General features: G+C 43.5%; 1 protein-coding gene across 1 annotated transcript in view; it reads left to right on the top strand.

Moving 5' to 3' along the window:
• The window catches only part of eif2ak3 (eukaryotic translation initiation factor 2-alpha kinase 3), a 31,055-nt gene extending 14,523 nt beyond the window's left edge, over positions 1 to 16,532 (top strand). The window contains exons 3-18 of the mRNA XM_034859294.1: positions 3,771 to 3,965; positions 4,528 to 4,655; positions 5,054 to 5,315; positions 5,423 to 5,588; positions 6,174 to 6,299; positions 7,244 to 7,366; positions 7,499 to 7,728; positions 8,469 to 8,581; positions 10,728 to 10,850; positions 11,460 to 11,609; positions 11,845 to 12,397; positions 12,576 to 12,749; positions 13,043 to 13,216; positions 13,809 to 13,910; positions 14,635 to 14,697; positions 16,271 to 16,532. Of these exons, the coding sequence (XP_034715185.1) occupies positions 3,771 to 3,965; positions 4,528 to 4,655; positions 5,054 to 5,315; positions 5,423 to 5,588; positions 6,174 to 6,299; positions 7,244 to 7,366; positions 7,499 to 7,728; positions 8,469 to 8,581; positions 10,728 to 10,850; positions 11,460 to 11,609; positions 11,845 to 12,397; positions 12,576 to 12,749; positions 13,043 to 13,216; positions 13,809 to 13,910; positions 14,635 to 14,697; positions 16,271 to 16,453 (2,865 nt within the window). The 3' untranslated portion in view covers positions 16,454 to 16,532. The remainder of the gene's footprint in view (positions 1 to 3,770; positions 3,966 to 4,527; positions 4,656 to 5,053; positions 5,316 to 5,422; positions 5,589 to 6,173; positions 6,300 to 7,243; positions 7,367 to 7,498; positions 7,729 to 8,468; positions 8,582 to 10,727; positions 10,851 to 11,459; positions 11,610 to 11,844; positions 12,398 to 12,575; positions 12,750 to 13,042; positions 13,217 to 13,808; positions 13,911 to 14,634; positions 14,698 to 16,270) is intronic.
• Positions 16,533 to 17,474: the final 942 nt, after the last annotated feature.

The raw sequence follows: 17,474 nt of genomic DNA, 5'->3' as shown, positions 1-17,474 counted from the left end.
ATGATAAAATGCAAAAACACACACGGACTCCGACCTTACACAGTGAAGACTTTTCCCCTGCAGACAACCGACGGATGCCTCAGAATAACTGAATGGCTCCGTTATCCACGTGGTACTGGATCTGTTTTCAAAAAAGCAAAGCGGTTAAGAGTTGAATGAGTCTGAGTTATAGCTCCTAAAAAATGAATGGGCATTGGAAATTCACAGCAAAAGAGACACACACGGAGAATGGAAATGTTTGTGCTCAGTAAGTATTTTAATTCATTTAGAATCTTTTATCTTCAACAGATTTCCATTTTAATGGAATACATTTCCTCAGCAATAGCTAGGAGGATTTCTGTAAGATTCATGGCATTGGTACACTAAGATCTAAACGAGTAAATGTACAGACATGTACACAATGTGTGTGTATACAGACATACGGTCTGGTGGGTAAGTAATAACATCTCAGATTATATTGTAGTCCGATGCCAAAGTGTGTGACATGGTAAGGTGTCACACACCTTCTGAAAACGGAGTGCAGCATTAGATCTATATGGATGCAGTGTGAATGGGGAACATAACGTTGTATCGGATGATACAACGTTGTTGTCGGTTATCGGATTATCGGATGAATGTACAGAAACATTTTCCGTCTGGATTTCTCCACGTCAACTAATATTACCGAAGACAGCAGACATTTACATTTTTTTAGGACTTTTATTGCCTTTTATTACAGTGTTTATGCAAGGTCTTAAAACTCTTTACATGATTACATTTTGCGACTTTTTTAAGGCCTAAAATTCTTTTAAAAGAGGTAATATTAGGGAACTTATACTGGCCTTTAGTGCCTTCTTTGATGACTTCCACACTGCTTTATCTTTTAAGAGCTGTCAAAATATGCAAAGTGAATCCTACACTACTTGCCACAAACAACTCTACAGACTCCTTCTACTACCCTGTGCTGACATAAAATGGTTTTTAAGTCTTGTCTGCTTGGTTACAACAGAGAAATGGTTTATAATTTACCAGACACCCCTGCCAGCTAGAGCCAGTGTGATGCTATTGTTGATAATGCACTGAACAAAGTTTGGAGAGGGGGGGATGTGACTGATTCAGCCCGCTTGGCACCAATCAGATTTCCTTACATCTGTAACTGACATCTATGGAACTTTTGACCGCCTCGTTTTCTTTTCATTCAGTTTGACTATTTGCTGATATAGTGTTTTGCAGGGCAACGTGGTAGATTGGTCAGTGCAGAAATTAGTTTAACGAAATGCGCACTCTACGGGAGATCTAAGACAAGATCCAGGATTGCTGGTGTTGGACCGCTTTGGATCAGAGATGGATTAAGGCATCAAGGGCAGGATGACTCATCCACAGCTCTGGGACATTCCCCTCTGCTGTAAACCTATTTGAACCCCCTCAGCCATACCTGCATGGTGTGATGTGATTGGCATCCCCCCCGACCCCCCTCCCCTTCACTTGCTAAATTTATCCTCATCTTGAATCCAAACCCCCCTCCTCCCTCGAAAAAGATGACATCACCTCTGCTCCTGGCTCCGCTCTCTAGTAAATCATTCGGCCGCACATTTCTCCCTCCTGGCATTTTGTTAATCCACCACAAAGCAACCACACTGACTTCGTTTTATTAAGTCTGACAGCATTTCCAATAGGAGGTGAGTGACAGGTCACAGGGTCGACACCAGCAGCTCCGGATGTGTCCGTCCTTTTTGGAAGCATCCAACAGGGAACTGTTGGGTTTCTGTAAATACCATCAGAGTACGGTCTAGAGCTGCTCTTTATGGAGAGCGCAATGAGATAACTGTTGTTGTGATTTAGCGCTATATAAATTGAATTGAATTGAATCCATTTACGAGACAAGGAATCAGTGATGGGTCCATTCTGCTGTTATGTCACTGAGAAGTTTGCTGCATGTCATTCCCCCCTCTCTCTCCCCTTTCATATCTTTAGCTGTCCTAATATATAAATAAAGGTCTAAAATGCCCAAAAAATAATCTTTGAAAATGAAAAGAGTGAGTCACAACTTCCAAATAAACATATTTTTGCTGACAGTCTCTGCATAAAAATGACTGAGGTGCTTGAAGAAAACGATTGTCCCTGCACCCACTGACGAGCTAGAGCTGTGGAGGTCAAATCAGGATTGGGCTCAGGTTTTTGCAATGATGTCAGCCTTGCCCCCCCCCTCGCCTACAGTGAGCACCTAACAGCACACATACAGGAGCACACCCGCACCTTATCCACGGTGGCACCCTTTTAATTTTTTTTATAAAGATCCAGGTTAATTACTTAGGCTCTTAGTTGTGTAATGGTCCCAAAGCCTGTGGATTTAGACCAAGTGTGTTTGGGGGCTAAAGCTGCAGCTGTATGGGCGGATGTCTGTCGGCCAGCGTTTTCTGTCTACTGTTGCTAACGTCCATTCATACATCCTACATAACATCGCCATCAGACTTACTTATTGATGCACGCATGTATTATCCACAAAGTTAGTCTGATGAGGGGATAAAAGAGAGTGATAGCGTTCCGTTGTTAACGCCTGTGTCCAACGTCACTAGCAGGTAGAGCGAGCTACAACTGACAGGGAGAGAGAGAGAGAGAGAATGTATCACTACAACCAATCCAGTCTGCTCAAAGCGATGGTCTTTTTCACAAATAGGTTGCACATAAGGGGGAATAAAAGTAGTTTCCACCTAAGGGGCCCTATCTCAGACACATCGCAAGTGTCAAGTGTCTTTGCTAGTTTAAAGCCAACGCAGTTGTCAGTTTTCCGTCCAGCATCCGCGATTAGGATTAGCGTGTGTCTGACAGGGCGGGGGGTGTGGCATCACGATGGTGGCTCTCCATCGGGATAGGGTTAGGGATGAACGATGACATTGTTCATCGGCACAACCCCATATTCTACTTATTTTTGTTAAAAGGGTTTGAGGCACCCCTAAATCTCTGATCCTAGAATCAGCCCTGGACAGCACTGTTGAGCAGTTGTTTTAGTGGGTAAAGGTAAATAACAGAACAGCTAGGACAGTCTGGTAAGTTCAGAAAATGACATCACTTTACTGTAATGCAGCCTGTAAAACCAGGTAAAGACAACACTTACCATATTATGATACTACAATATCTAAAATCTAAGACAATATCTAGTCTCATATTGCGACATCAATACAACATCAATATATTGCCCGACCCTAATATAGGTACATCAAGACACTCTGGCACAGCAAAGGGGTAACTTAACATTAGGGTTACTAATGCTAAGCTACTGGCAATCCAACATCAGGTAAAAACAATACAAAGCAACCAGACATAGGAATATGTCAGTGTCAAAGGAGTTAGTGTGGTATTTAAGCTTTTCAAATTAAGCATAATAAGACATCTCTGCATTTTGACTTTGAAACTCAGTTTTTTGGAGCAGCATTTTTCATAAGGGTAACTTGTACTCTTGTTAAGCAAAAGCTTTGCCTCAAACTCAAAAGAGACCGTCTTTAACTGAGGACACTCGAACTTGACTGGTCCCAAAACAACATAGTTCCGATAAACTGCCACGTCCGTGGTTTGGCCCCTCCCTGCTGATGCTTCTGTTATGGAATAACCCAGATGAAAACTCTTAAACAACCTTGGAAGAAAACTTGATGATGTTTTTTGTTAAATTAGTAATTTAACACATTCCCTGGCTTTCCTTTGTTGGGATATGGGCTTTTGCCACTCATTTACATGAACTTGGTTTTGACACGTCAGCAATCGACACTTTAAAACCAACCTGTTTGTTCCTGCAGGTGTTTGGCAATAAGATGGTAATCCCTTCACTGGACGGTGCCTTGTTCACGTGGAACCGGGACAGGGAGACTATGGAGGCAGTGCCTTTCAGTGTGGAGTCCCTGCTAGATTCGTCTTACCGAATCGGGGATGACACTGTCCTGGTTGGGGGCAAATCTCTTACCACCTATGGTCTGGGGGCCTACAGTGGCAAGGTCAGTGAACTCGCCTTAGTTAGAGCTTATGGTATGTTGATTAGGACTGTAGCGGTATGTGTATTCAATGTTCAGATCACTTCAGATCACTGCGCATCTGGTTTGGTACGGTGACCTAACCATATAAAACAGTCTATTTATGTTGACTACTCGCACACCTGGAACACACATTCTTGAGTTTTACCCAGAAGGTTTTGGCAGCGCACTAGTTGTTCTATCAGCTGTAGCATGCTAGTCAATTTAGCCTGGCCAGCTCAATTGACAAGCATTTGTTTCAAACAGTATGCCGACATTGTTCAACTGAACTTTTTGTCCTTCCAGGATTTTCATTTTGAGCTTTTTCCACCATTTTAGTGTACTTTTGAAACCGTTTCAAACATTTTTGTTACTTTTTTCAATTCTTTTTTTTTTTGTATTCATGGTCAACAAACCTAGCAGGACAAATGTTGCAGCCTAAAACACGTGTGACTAAAACACATTTAGATCACCTTTAAATTATTGTCATAATGTTTTCAAAAGAGGCCAACAATAATAACCCCCTTCGTCATGGTGTGTGCCTCAGCTTCGGTACATCTGCTCTGCAATGGGCTGTCGCCGGGGAGATGAGGAGATAGAGGCCGAAGATGTGCTCCTGCTACAGAGGACTCAGAAGACTGTGCGGGCCATCAGGCCCCGATCAGGGATAGAGAAGTGAGTATGATTTAATCGGTCAATCACTCTGTTCTGGTTAGTCAGCCGGTCAGCCAGTTTCAGTGATGAAGTGGCTACTGCATCTTGTCTGGTATTCCAGAAGGATTCACAGGCACTCAGCAACCTTTCAGCCACTCAGAGTTAAAATGACTACATTCGTAGTTGTAGAAGCATCATCGTGTATGTGTTGCCTTTGTCAGCGTCCTACCATCTGCCTCTCAGCAGACCCATGTTAGATAAATATTACCTTTGCTTGCGTTGGTACTGAGAGAAAAAACACTCAACCATTATTATTTATAAATCTGAAAGTCTAAATCTAAAAGTTTGATATCTACAGTAAGTGTCATCATCAGTCACAAAATTACCACTGAAGTGTGTATTATTATTCTTAATACTAGCTGGAACTTCAGTGTTGGAAACTTTGAGCTGAAGCTACTAACTGAGACGCAGTCTGGAATGAACTTCCTGGAGGGGGAAGGTGCCAATGGCGACGCCTGGAGGGAGAGTCAGCGGGTCATCACTGATGAACCAAAAGAGAGGGTGCAGACGGAGAAGCAGCAGAGCCAGAATCTGGACCTCGTCATCAAAGTGTCTGTTCCAGATTGGAAGATCATGGCCTTCAGCACGGAGCCTGATGGACAGCTGATCTGGGAACGACATGTGAGGAGTTCTAACTAACCGCATTTACTACAAGTGTGTTTACGTGGCCCCTCCCTCTGGAGATCATACCTTATATCAGCTCATTCACTATCACCTGTGTTGTGTAGTTCTGCACGCCCATCGCGTCGGCTTGGCTGGTGGGCGGGGGTAAAGTCACACCCATCGCCTTGTTCGACGACAACGCCTACAGCAACCAGTCGGAAATGGATGAGGAGGATGACGATGACGATTCGAAGAAGGCCAGAGGAGCTGAAGCGTCCAATGTTTACCTTGGTAAATTCACACACTGCAGACGTGTGTATAACTCATGTTTTGTTGTAGGGCTGCACAATATGTTTTTTTTCTTTTTTTATCAACATTGCAATATCAACTTGCCCAATTAATACATTACGAATGGCTGTGACATTTCTAGCTCAGTCAGAAGGGAGTTGGGTTGGGAACCGGAGGGTCGCTGGTTTGATCCCCGTACGGACCAAAGTATGGCAATGGACTGGTTGCTGGAGAGAGGCCAGTTCACCTCTGGGCACTTCCAATGTGCTCTTGAGCAAGGCACTGAACCCCCAACTGTTTGGGTTGCCTTTCCATGGGCAGCCCTCCCACTCTGACATCTCTCCATTAGTGCATGTATAGCTACTGAGTATTGTGAGTATTTAAGCCTGTGTGTAATAACAGAGTGTAAATTGTTTATTATTGTAAGTAATATCACAATATTCAACATATTTTTCTCATATTGTGCAGCCCTTTTTTGTTGCATTATTTGCAATTTGTGTGTCTGTATTTTACTAAGTGTCTACAGTATACGAGGTACCAGAGAAGTGTGTGAGTATGTGTATAACTCCTTTGCCCTGGGTTCATCAGGAATGTTCCAGGGACAGCTCTACCTCCAGTCCTCAGTGAGGATAAGTGAAAAGTTCCCCAGCAAAGCCATCGGATCAGAAGACGACATCATTCCACTGCCCACAGTCAAGTGGAAGCCTCTAGTCCGTAAGTTCCCACCTGCGTTAGTCTTTAGGCGCTGTGTCTACTCACCAAGGCAACTTAGTTTGTGACGGCCACCTATGGGCTGAGCAGTGACTGAAGACTGGCTTCCTTAGAACTGCTAAACACAAAGTGATACTGATACTGTGTTTTCAAGATTCTTTTGCTCAACGTCTGTTTATTAAAGTCCAAACTAATCTCAAAGATCTACCCACCCATCCACCTACCAGACCAACACTCTCTAAATTTAAAGCCATTCCCCTCATATATTTACCCAAAGAAGGAGACAGAATAGATCTGTCAGAACCCGAACATCCAGGTTTAGAGACGGCTTTTTCTCCTCAGCCATCACAACTCTAAACATTCAGTCACAGAAATAGGACTTCATCATGCTGAATGATTGCCTTGCCTGTTTTGCACTGTATTTGTACTTTCCCAGTACTGTGATCTTTTTAAAGTGTGAGAGTACGGTGTGTGTGAAAGTGTATGAATGTATACTACTATGCACTAGACACACCTGTCTCGTTATGTGCATGTGAGGGTATGGTTTGTTATGACAATGTTTTACAGTGACAAATAAACTAGTCCATTCTATAAAAATAAAAAAATATGAGAAATCAATAATATAGGAATATGCAATGTATTATTGAGTTTCATTCTTTTGCTTCTCTACACATGCCAAGAAAGGCTGCCAAATAGTATGAAACTTTAAAACAGACCCTTGGAGGGAGTATCTTATCTTCTCTAGTTTAAGAAGTTGCTTAACACCTGATCCACTGAGAATTTGAGAAATTATTTATATAATATTTTATCTATTTATTGTTCCCTGTCGCTCATGGCTTTGTCTTTGTTTTACTCAATACACGGCTATCTGGCGATTGGTGCTCCGACTCTTTCGATCCCTCTTTTTACGGAGATGGAAGAACTTATTCTTCTTGTATTTGAAACAGATTCCCCATCTCGGACACCAGCCCTGGTCGGCTCGGACGAATTTGACAAGTGTTTGAATAATGACAAGTTCTCCCACGACGAATACAGCAACGGAGCCCTATCCATCCTTCAGTATCCATATGGTAAGAACCTGATGCTGGACGTAGGGCCGTAGTGAAGTAAAATCATGCTGCAGTGCACAGCAGAGGAAAGGGAATTGGCTGAGAGGGACAAAATGAACAAGTCGCAGATTCATTGCTTTTTCCTCTCCGTAGACAACGGCTACTACTTCCCCTACAGCAAGCGTTACCGGGAGAAACGCAACAGCGCCGTAAGCTTGATAAAGGGAAACGGGGCAGGAGCAGAGAGTCGCAGGAGAAAGGACCCTGTGCTGCTGCTGCCCTGGTGGAAGGAGATCCTCGGCACCATCATCTTCTGCATCGCCGCCACCACCTACATCGTCCGCAAATTCTTCCACCCTCCCGCCCCGGTGGCCTATGTGAGGGTAAGACACAGAATGACTGCTGTGGGTTATTCTTGTCATATAATGTTAAGACACAGCACGCAGCTGCTCAAGCATGTTAAAAAAAATGCTTCCTCATATGAGAGGACTTTTATGATTCTGATTGTGATTCGGTATGGAGTTTAATTTGAGTCTGACAGAAAAAGAAATACAAGGGACTTCCTTTAAAATGTCACTGAACAAACTTTGTCACATCCATGTACATGGATGTCCATGCTTTTATAGTGGTTGTAAAAAGTTTTTTTTTTTTTAGATATTTTGGGGGCATTTTGAGCCTTTATTTTTGACAGGACAGCTGAAGACATAAAAAGGGAGAGAGGGGGGGAATGACATGGAGCAAAGGGCCGCAGGTCAGAGGCGAACCCGGGTCTGCTGCGTCGAACAGTGAACCTCTATACATGGGCACCCGGTTAAAGTTAAAACTAGCTATTGACACTGTAATGTTAGACTTGACTGTGCAACATAGAAATAGGTGATTCTTCTGTGGATAGTGTCATTTAACATGAGTGCATTGCTTGTTAAAGGAATGTCTTGTCACAGAATTCAAAACAATTCTTCCCTCTGTCTCATTTTGCCTGTGGCTGAGAGACTTTATTCAGTGTTTTCTTATAAATAAATACCCAGCATGCCACAGAAGGTGGTCTTATATTTTACATCCGAAACTGGGAAACATTTCTAATTCCCTCATTGTGTCTTTGCTGTCCTCCTTCTGTCCCTAATAGCAACGTAAAGAGTCGGAGACACAGTGCCAGACAGACTCCAAGTTTGACCTTGAGGTTGTGGAATCCAAAGAGCCGGTTGCCATGGAGACCCGTTTCAGCGAATATGTGTCCAGGTACATTATTAACACTCTGTGATGCTGAGGCAGAACATGCTTGTAAAGGATTTTTTGTCATGACTCAGGAGAACTTGACAAAACACTACCACTCTACCGGGAGTTGTTATCGCACTTGAAAGTTCCACGCGAGTCTCACTCTTTCAAGGTGTAGCTACAGATTCGGCACTGTTACCATGGTGACCGGTGCTCTTCCAGCCTGCCTGGATAGGACAAGGCAGAGATGGGAGATACAAGGCGTAGTAGTGCGTGATTGGATAACTCAGCTGTTTGCCATCAGACCCCACCCTGCCCAGCAGCATCTGCCACAGGGTCACAGTGTCACTTTACATCACTGTCAGCACATTGTCACAAGTTTTTTTTGTGGTATTTTTGACATCCCAAATATGATCAGTAGCCATAATTTATGGGCTGTCACTGACCTCCTGTTGTTTGATCGATGGAGCTTTCATGTTTACATTCTTTAACTGGATGCCCCGAAACACAAGCAAACTATATGACTTTTTTTCGTTTTTCTCCTGTTGTCACCACTTGCACATTATTTGGATCCACCTCAAAATGATAAACACCCTCCCTCTTCTGCTGCAATTCATTCATAGCAGAAGTTTCCATAAATAAACTGGTGGCTGTTGCAGCAGCTGAGGTAGACGTGAGTCAGGATCAGGGCCTGAATTACATGTGCCAGCACGTTTCCTAATAAGACCGCCTTGAATCCCCAGAGGAGCATGAGAGGGGATACTTCCTCAGGGTGTAGAGCAGTGGTTCCCAAGCCTTTTTAGACCAGGCCAACTCCCAGTGCAACATGCATAGATTCACACAGATGCTGCTTAGTGTTAACAATTTGTAATATATAGTCTCTGTGTGTGTGTGCTGAATATATATATATATAAATATATATATATATACTGTGTATATATATATATATATATATATATATATATATATTTTTTTTCCTGTTTTAAAAGAAAGTCTGAATATGTAGTTAGGCTAAAATGCACAGTTTTTAGTTACAGCAACCATAGAATTGCCAAAGCTGACCATAAGCTGTAAACAGGCAAGAGGCCGTAAACTGGGTGTAAGACCCTGATTGAGTGGATATTGCAAATGTGCTGTATGCACGTCCAAAGAATGTCTCTGAAACCCGAATAATACCGGAATATCGCACTACTTCATCAAAAAATGCTATATTTAGAAAAAGGCCTTATTCTGAATATCAGCCAAGAATATGTTGTTTACATGACCTGTATTAAATTCAGACTATTGTCATATTCGGAATGTGGAATATCGTTGTGCATGTAAACGTAGCCATAGATTTGACAAATCAAGACCGCCCCACTGGTGTAGAACTGCTGATTTTAACAATAGTAAATAGAAGGAAGCCAAATGATTTTATTTCTTTAAGACAATGCAAATTCTTTTGTTCCTCCAGCTATCGGGCTACTAAACACAACCCGTTGATCTGTGCACTCGTTGTCACTGGCATGTTGATTTTAATGCTGATGTTTATTTGAGGTTATTCATTTCTGTCATGGATGGGATAGACTGAAAACATGACTTGCCTCTGGGGGATAAACCAAGTATTGTGAATCTGAATGCAGATTAACAGAGATTTTGCAAATGATTGTTTATGAGTCAGGATGGTAGATGTTGCACAAGATGCAGGGTTTATGTGATATAGCTCACAGGTGTTATGGGATTGAAAGAACACTTGCAGTAGAGCTTTGCTTACTAAAGACATTGTTAAAGTTGCACAAAACAAGATTCAGTATACATGTGCTTTCCCTTTGCAGTTGTAAATTTAAACATTTGTATTTTCTGCTATTCAGCATGGAAGAGAGTCAAGTATTTTTTCAACAGCACAACATCAGTTTAGATTCATGCAACTGTTTTGCTGTAAGTTGCTTACTTGCCTGCTCAGCAGCCACATCCAGCCTTAACATGGACTTGGCTGGTAGTAATTCCTTCCCTGGTAATCCCCTTTTACCACTAAGTAAGCCTCCTCGACCCCAGTGAATTGTCTGATCACAGGTCTTTGAAATTTTCGGGGATATAGGTGATAACACACCTGTCACACACAGCTCTTTTCTTTTACTGAGAGCAGAGTGATTCTTCTTGCAAAATGACGACCAAAGTGTCTTCTCCCCAGGTACCTGACTGACTTTGAGCCAGTGCAGTGCCTTGGCCGCGGGGGCTTCGGCGTCGTCTTTGAAGCCCGCAACAAAGTGGACGACTGCCACTACGCCATCAAAAGAATCCGTCTGCCCAACAGGTAGCGCCTCTCGCTGGTCACACCGCAGACTTCCTTGCTCGAGGCTATTAGCTCTTCCTTTAACTCCTTTTTCATTAAAGCTGTTAGACTGACTTTTGTAAGCAGTGACCTACTTATCTATATGCGGAGAACCACACAGATCCACAACTGACAGTTTAGAACAAATATTAGCCATGCATTTCATATTTATACTGACAAGCATGGAAATGTAGGGATTAGCTAAAGCAGATCTGTGGTTATGTTTTTATTTCAGCCCTTTTGTTGGCTGGTAAATCACACAGTGCAAGCTAAATGATTTTTATGCCTAGTGGTTTTGTTGAAAGGCTTATTGAGCCCATCATATATCAATACTGGGCTTATGTGGGGGTCATTACAGTCAGTTAGTGTCCTGGAGCAATTCCTGATATATTTTCCAGAACAGTTGTACCTGCATCTGTTCAACAATGAATCCAATGTGGGATTAGAAAACACCAAACACAAAACGTTTATTGAACAGCAAAGTCTTATTAGTCAATATAAGTCGTATTAGAAATTTGTGTTTTGAGATCTTAAAAACGTGGTTGTCCTTAATGTGAATGAAAGTCTAAAGCTCAGTTTTATGTCGTACAGAGAGCTGGCGCGTGAGAAGGTGATGCGAGAGGTGAAGGCCCTGGCCAAGCTGGAACATCCAGGAATTATCCGCTACTTCAACGCCTGGCAGGAGAGCCCCCCCGAGGGCTGGCAGGAGGAGATGGACCAGAGGTGGCTGAAAGACGCCAGGTTAGCCTCAGCTTTTTAAACTAGTTATCCTGTACCGCTCAGCTGTTGGAACATGGCTCTAACAATGGGGTCTATGGTCCGGGGGCGGCATTGTTAGTGTGGCCGTATCTTGGATGGGACATGTCTTATTATATTGCACACTTGCCCGGTATCTTGAATTATTAGTAACATGGATGTAGTAGTATTGTGATTGGAGTCAGTCTGGCAGCAACCAACCCATCTTTCTCTCTTTTAGTACCACAGACTGGCCAATGAGCTTCCTCGACCACATGGAGGCGCTGTCAGTCAAAGTTCCAGTGTCCAGCTCCGTGTCCCCTGCCTCTGGGCCCGGAGGAGACGTCCTGGAGGCCTCCGTGGACGCCCGTGCGCTGCTCTTCAGCAGTGCCGGTAGCGCTGTAGGTTTTGACGACGGAGACCTGTCCTTCCACCCGCTGCTGGGCCACGACAGCCTGATGTCTGAGAGGGACAGCCAGGCGGACCCCGACGCCTCCGACACCCCCCACTCCTTTGAGCTGTGTCCTCCGCGCGGCCCCAGCGACCGCACCTCTTCTTCCTTTGACATCGTGTTCGAGGACTCGGGCTGCGACCGAGACGCCGACGCAGACACAGACTCGGTTTCTGGCGCTGCCAGTCCCAGCACGCTGACGGAGAAGAACAGCTCGTCTTCCTCGCACACTAGACATCAGGAATCTGTCCCGCCCTCCTCTTCCTCTCCCCCCCGGCCGACCTCCCTCACCCTGGCTCTCCCCCCAACTCCCTTAACCCAGCGAGTCCAGCCCTCTCCCAAGGTCAGTCCATCATTCACTCAGTCGGCTGTCATTAACTGGTGTCACATATTTTAGGGTGAAGAGCTAACATCTGCATTAGTTTTACAGACACCATTTTTCTCTCTCTCTAAAATGAAATAATAGTTTCCAGTGTCAGTGTCCAGTGTAATATATTGAAACCCTCTTCCCCTGTCTCCAGGTGTACCTGTACATCCAGATGCAGCTCTGTCGGAAAGAGAACCTGAAGGACTGGATGGCTCAGCGCTGCCTCCCGGAGCAGAGGGAGCACAACCAGTGTCTAGATATCTTCCTCCAGATTGCAGAGGCCGTTGACTTCCTGCACAGCAAGGGGCTCATGCACAGGGACCTCAAGGTGAACATGCACACACTCACACACTACACACTGTCCAATAACAGGCAAAAGTGTTTGTATTTGATCGGTAAGACATTTGTAACAAATCCTGATACTTCTATTTTGACATCAGCCCCAGTTAGAATTGTTCACCAGGCTCACTAATAATCAAGTGGACCATATCCATCGCAGATCAAAACGCCTTCACACTCTGCTCATAAAAATGAGCATATCTCAAAAACTAGCTGTGGAGGAGGGTCTGGCAAAGCAAGACTAACATAACTCTAAACTGTCCCCCCTCCCCTGTCCTCCAGCCCTCCAACATATTCTTCACCATGGATGACGTGGTGAAGGTGGGAGACTTCGGCCTGGTGACGGCCATGGACCAGGAGGAGGACGAGGACGAGCCGAGCGCCCTGACGCCCGCCCCGCTGCTGACCCGCCACACGGGCCAGGTCGGCACCAAGCTCTACATGAGCCCGGAGCAGGTGAGCACACACACACGGGCCGGTGATGCTGTAGGATAAGCATCACAGAAATACTGAGACTATCATCAGAACAACACACAAAAAAACTGAAACCACAATAAAAACTATAACTGTGATAAGATCTGATTCCACACTGTCATTTCTCTATTAGCCAGTATGGTAGGTGGATCACCTACGAAGGGGGGGGGGGGGGCTACACAATATGAGGAAAATATGCGATAACGTTGTTGATATCTCAAATACAATATAACTTGCGCTAAATAGATATTAAAGTGTACTCAGTTCTGCTGCTTTGAATTCTCCTAGCATTCAAATTGTTTGTTGAATTTAAAGCAAATGAAAGGAAATCATTTCCAATTTTTTATCAAACAAATCCAACATTAAATTAAATATTAAAGACACAGCTTAAAAAAGGGCAGATTTCTACTGATATTTTCTTTCAACTAACAAAAGATCTGTGTCTTCTTCGCAGCGTTTATTGCACCAGTTGATTTCAGCTGACAATAAAAAAAAGGATATATTGTGCTGACCTATCTTACCTCTAAAACAGATTTTATATCTCAAATTCCATCCTTTTTTTTTTTTCTGGCAGCTCTCTGGAAACTCGTACTCTCACAAAGTGGACATCTACTCTCTGGGTCTGATCCTGTTTGAGCTGCTGTATCCGTTCAGGACCCAGATGGAGAGAGTGAGGGTGAGTCAGCCACACATTGACACAATCATGCCTTCATTGGACATTTCTTTCCTCTCCTTTTTACTCAGTTCCCAAAAGGGTTGTAATACAACAACAAATTACCCTTTTGACTTTTGCTTACAAAAACCGCCAAGCACATGATGATTATAGTCCATTTAGACTGTATCTGTGTAAACATAAGTAAAGACAAAGGGCTGTGTGAGCAAAGCAAAAGGAACACATCAAAGGAACATTCATTAAACAAAAGCAGATTATACAAAAGTCTATTTTTAGAATAAATTCATGTAGCAAGCAATAATTACCACAACTGAATTATTCTAAACTGAAAAGCCATTACAAATTTCAGATCCCTTCCAAAACAGACAGGTCACCGCCGATATTTAAAGAGAGTTAAAATGATCCCGTCCCATTTTAGACTCCAGGAAGAATTCCCACTGCTGCTGTTTGTTTGTGCTTGAGAACAGAGACACTTCCTAATGAGATGGTGTATCTTTCTGTCTGTTCTTTCATCCCGTTAATTATTCTATTTTGTAAGAAAAGTCTGTTGGGGTTAACTGTAACATATAACTGTAACACTAATTATTGTTGCTTTAGTGTGTGTGTGTGTGTGTGTGTGTGTGTGTGTGTGTGTGTGTGTGTGTGCGCCTTTGTCTCGGTAACAAAGGGCCTGATGATCCGCCAGCACAGCTCCACTCACAGGTGTTTACATCCCTTTTTCTCCTAGACGCTGACAGAGGTGAGAGCGCTGCGGATCCCAGAGGTTTTCTCCAAGAACAATGTTCAGGAGGTGAGTGGCCGTCTGCTGCCACCCGGTGGCCGCAAGCACAGACTACGTCTCAACCAGGAAAAGGGTTTTCTAGTTTATCCTGAGAACACGCAAATAGTGAAGGAACAAAGCGGGACACATCCAGAGCTGTGAGAGGTCCTTGTTACTGTGTAGTCTGTCAGAGAGGGGTTTAAAGGACCTGTCCACACCAACATGATCCACTTGGTGAGTCAAGTCTGCTGAGCTAATCCAATTAGGAGGTGTAGTTGGATCATTTTGCTCTCAAATCAACTGGATGTGAAGTTAAATACGCTAATATTGACCTACTACACACACAATAAATGCAAATAGCAGCATTATTATCTGAGACAGTTGTATCAACATGATTTGATCCATAATCCCATTAGACTCAAGTTATCCGTTTAAATAATCTGTTGAAGGGCGCCTGGTAAACTCATCTGGTTGCGCGGGCGCCCATATATAGAAGTTTGACTCCGAGCTGCAGCCCTCTGCCCCCCCACCCCTTTCAAGTCTAAACTGTCCTATCAAATAAAGGCCTAAAATGCCCAAAAAACTAATCTTTAAAATGAAAAAAACATCAATTAAACATGTTATTTATATTATTTATACAAGGCACCTCTCTGCCACTGATGTGGGGTTGGTCACATGACCTTGTTGTTTACCTGTTTACCTTGTAATGAGATTACATAATCCCAAAGCATAATCTGTGATTCTACCCCCATCCTGTTATCCCAGTGTAGCACTTTACTAGTTGTGTACTGTTATATTTTAAGATGTCTTGTACTGTGTGTGTGTGTGTGTGTGCGCAAATTGCAGTTTCTACTGCTTCTTCAGCTGTGTTTTATGTAGGATTGGCTTAAAGTAACCGATTCGCCAATTTAAATGAATATTGTGATCTGATAATGATTCATATAATCTAGAAATCAATCTTTTGATGTATGCCTTTGGATGTATGAATAAAAAGTGCTTGAAACAACATTTTGGGGGTTAAAATCTCAATGTAAACATTAACCTGGTGCATTACAAAAAATATTTGAGAGTTCTCTAAGAATCATATTTTTACATCCAAGCAAAATAAAATGTCCCTAACCTAAGTGATAAAGAATTGATTACGGACATCATCCGAAATTCATTCCGACGTGTGTTTCTTGAAGTTGGAATCAAGGCGGAAGGCGGTGATGACTCTGGATATTTATCAGCCCTCTAAGAGGACTGAGTCTGAAGCATGGGCAGATTTTGGTTATTCTAAGAATGCCAAAAGTACAGTTGATTGAAAATAGTTATCCTGTGACATATTGTTCTTTATGTCTTGGCTTGTTTGGATTTGTATCATTTAAACCTGCACTACTGGAAATCTTACTGGCAAATAAGCTGAACCCTTGTTCCTCTTATATATTTTTGTAATATAATAAACAATGTTATACTTTTGACTCTATTTCAGCTTTCTGAACCTACTGTGAACATGCTGGTCACTATAACCGTGAGGTTACATTATGTTGCACTTATGGGTGATATTATTACTATTGGCATGTCCCTGTTGTGTGACAGTACTGTGTTGTCTCTCTGTGTGTAGCTGAGTATGGTGCGGAGCATGCTGTCGTGGAGCCCCAGCGAGCGTCCCGAGGCGGTGGAGATCACAGGGACCCCCCTCTTCCAGGAGCTGGAGCTGCCTTGCCGACTGGCCGTGAGGCAGCGCTCCCGCACCTACAGCGCCTCGTCCATGGGCCGACCCTCACGCCAGACATCCGCTACCTGAAAGTCCTACAACACCATATGTAACCCCCATCTTCCCTTTCACCCCCCACCCCCACCCCCGGTGTTCTGCTGTCCAAGAGAAACACCGCATCACACAGACTTTAAACGCCAACTACGACAAATGTGCAGGAGTGTATCCCTGTAGGTTAGTCGCTTTGGGAAATACACACGCCGTTACTTATTCGCACACCATTACGCTGCCCACGTTCCCAATTTTAATCACACCTACAAGTGAATTTATATTTTAAAAGCAACAGCCGTTCTGTAATTTTCCCAAATTTTCAGTCTTTTTTCAGGCTCGAGTGGAATGAATAAAGTAATTCTTAGTGGCTCTGTATACCAGATGAGCAGTGTGTGCTGCAGCCAGTCAGCCCAGTGGGGAGTGAGCTTTAATCACAGAACATTACAACCAACTGGTTTCAAAATGTTCACCTGTGGTTGCATTCTCCTCAACCTGACATGGCAAACTGAGGTGTCTGGTACTCAGAGATAATTAACATGCTAAGAACTATTTTACATATGATTTGATTCCAGTCTGGTCACAACACGCTGCATGCTCCCAACATTCAGCCAGTGTTCACTCACCTACGCTACACCTCAGGTATCAAGACCAAGAGGACACTCCAAAGGGGCCTTTGATGCTTGATCATCCTAACTACTAGCGATCAGTACTGATCACTGGTACGAGCACTAACGGGTGTTCTGACACCCAATATGCCTGATTTGGGAGACCAAAAAAGACCATCTTTTTTTCCTATGTGTTTTTTTTAATGAGAGAAGGTGATGTATTGCGTAGAGAAGAGTAATGAATCCGGATCAGCTATGATTTGCCTTTAGAAAGGGGCCCACGGCCTCCTCTGAATGAATGCGGAGCCTCTGGCTCCTGTCTTTTTCTGCATGTACCTGATAGGAAAGAGACGGGGCGAGTGTGAGTTTATCTTAAAGCCAGTTCCTGGAAGCAGTTTTTCTGTGTGTAAATGTACACAATGACTCTGAGGTGCTTCAATCATTTTCCAACCCCC

Source organism: Etheostoma cragini, chromosome 20, assembly GCF_013103735.1.
Source record: "Etheostoma cragini isolate CJK2018 chromosome 20, CSU_Ecrag_1.0, whole genome shotgun sequence".
NCBI classification, from domain to species: domain Eukaryota; kingdom Metazoa; phylum Chordata; class Actinopteri; order Perciformes; family Percidae; genus Etheostoma; species Etheostoma cragini.
The sequence above is the reverse complement of the archived record's forward strand: the minus strand, read 5'-3'. Positions and strand labels throughout refer to the sequence as shown.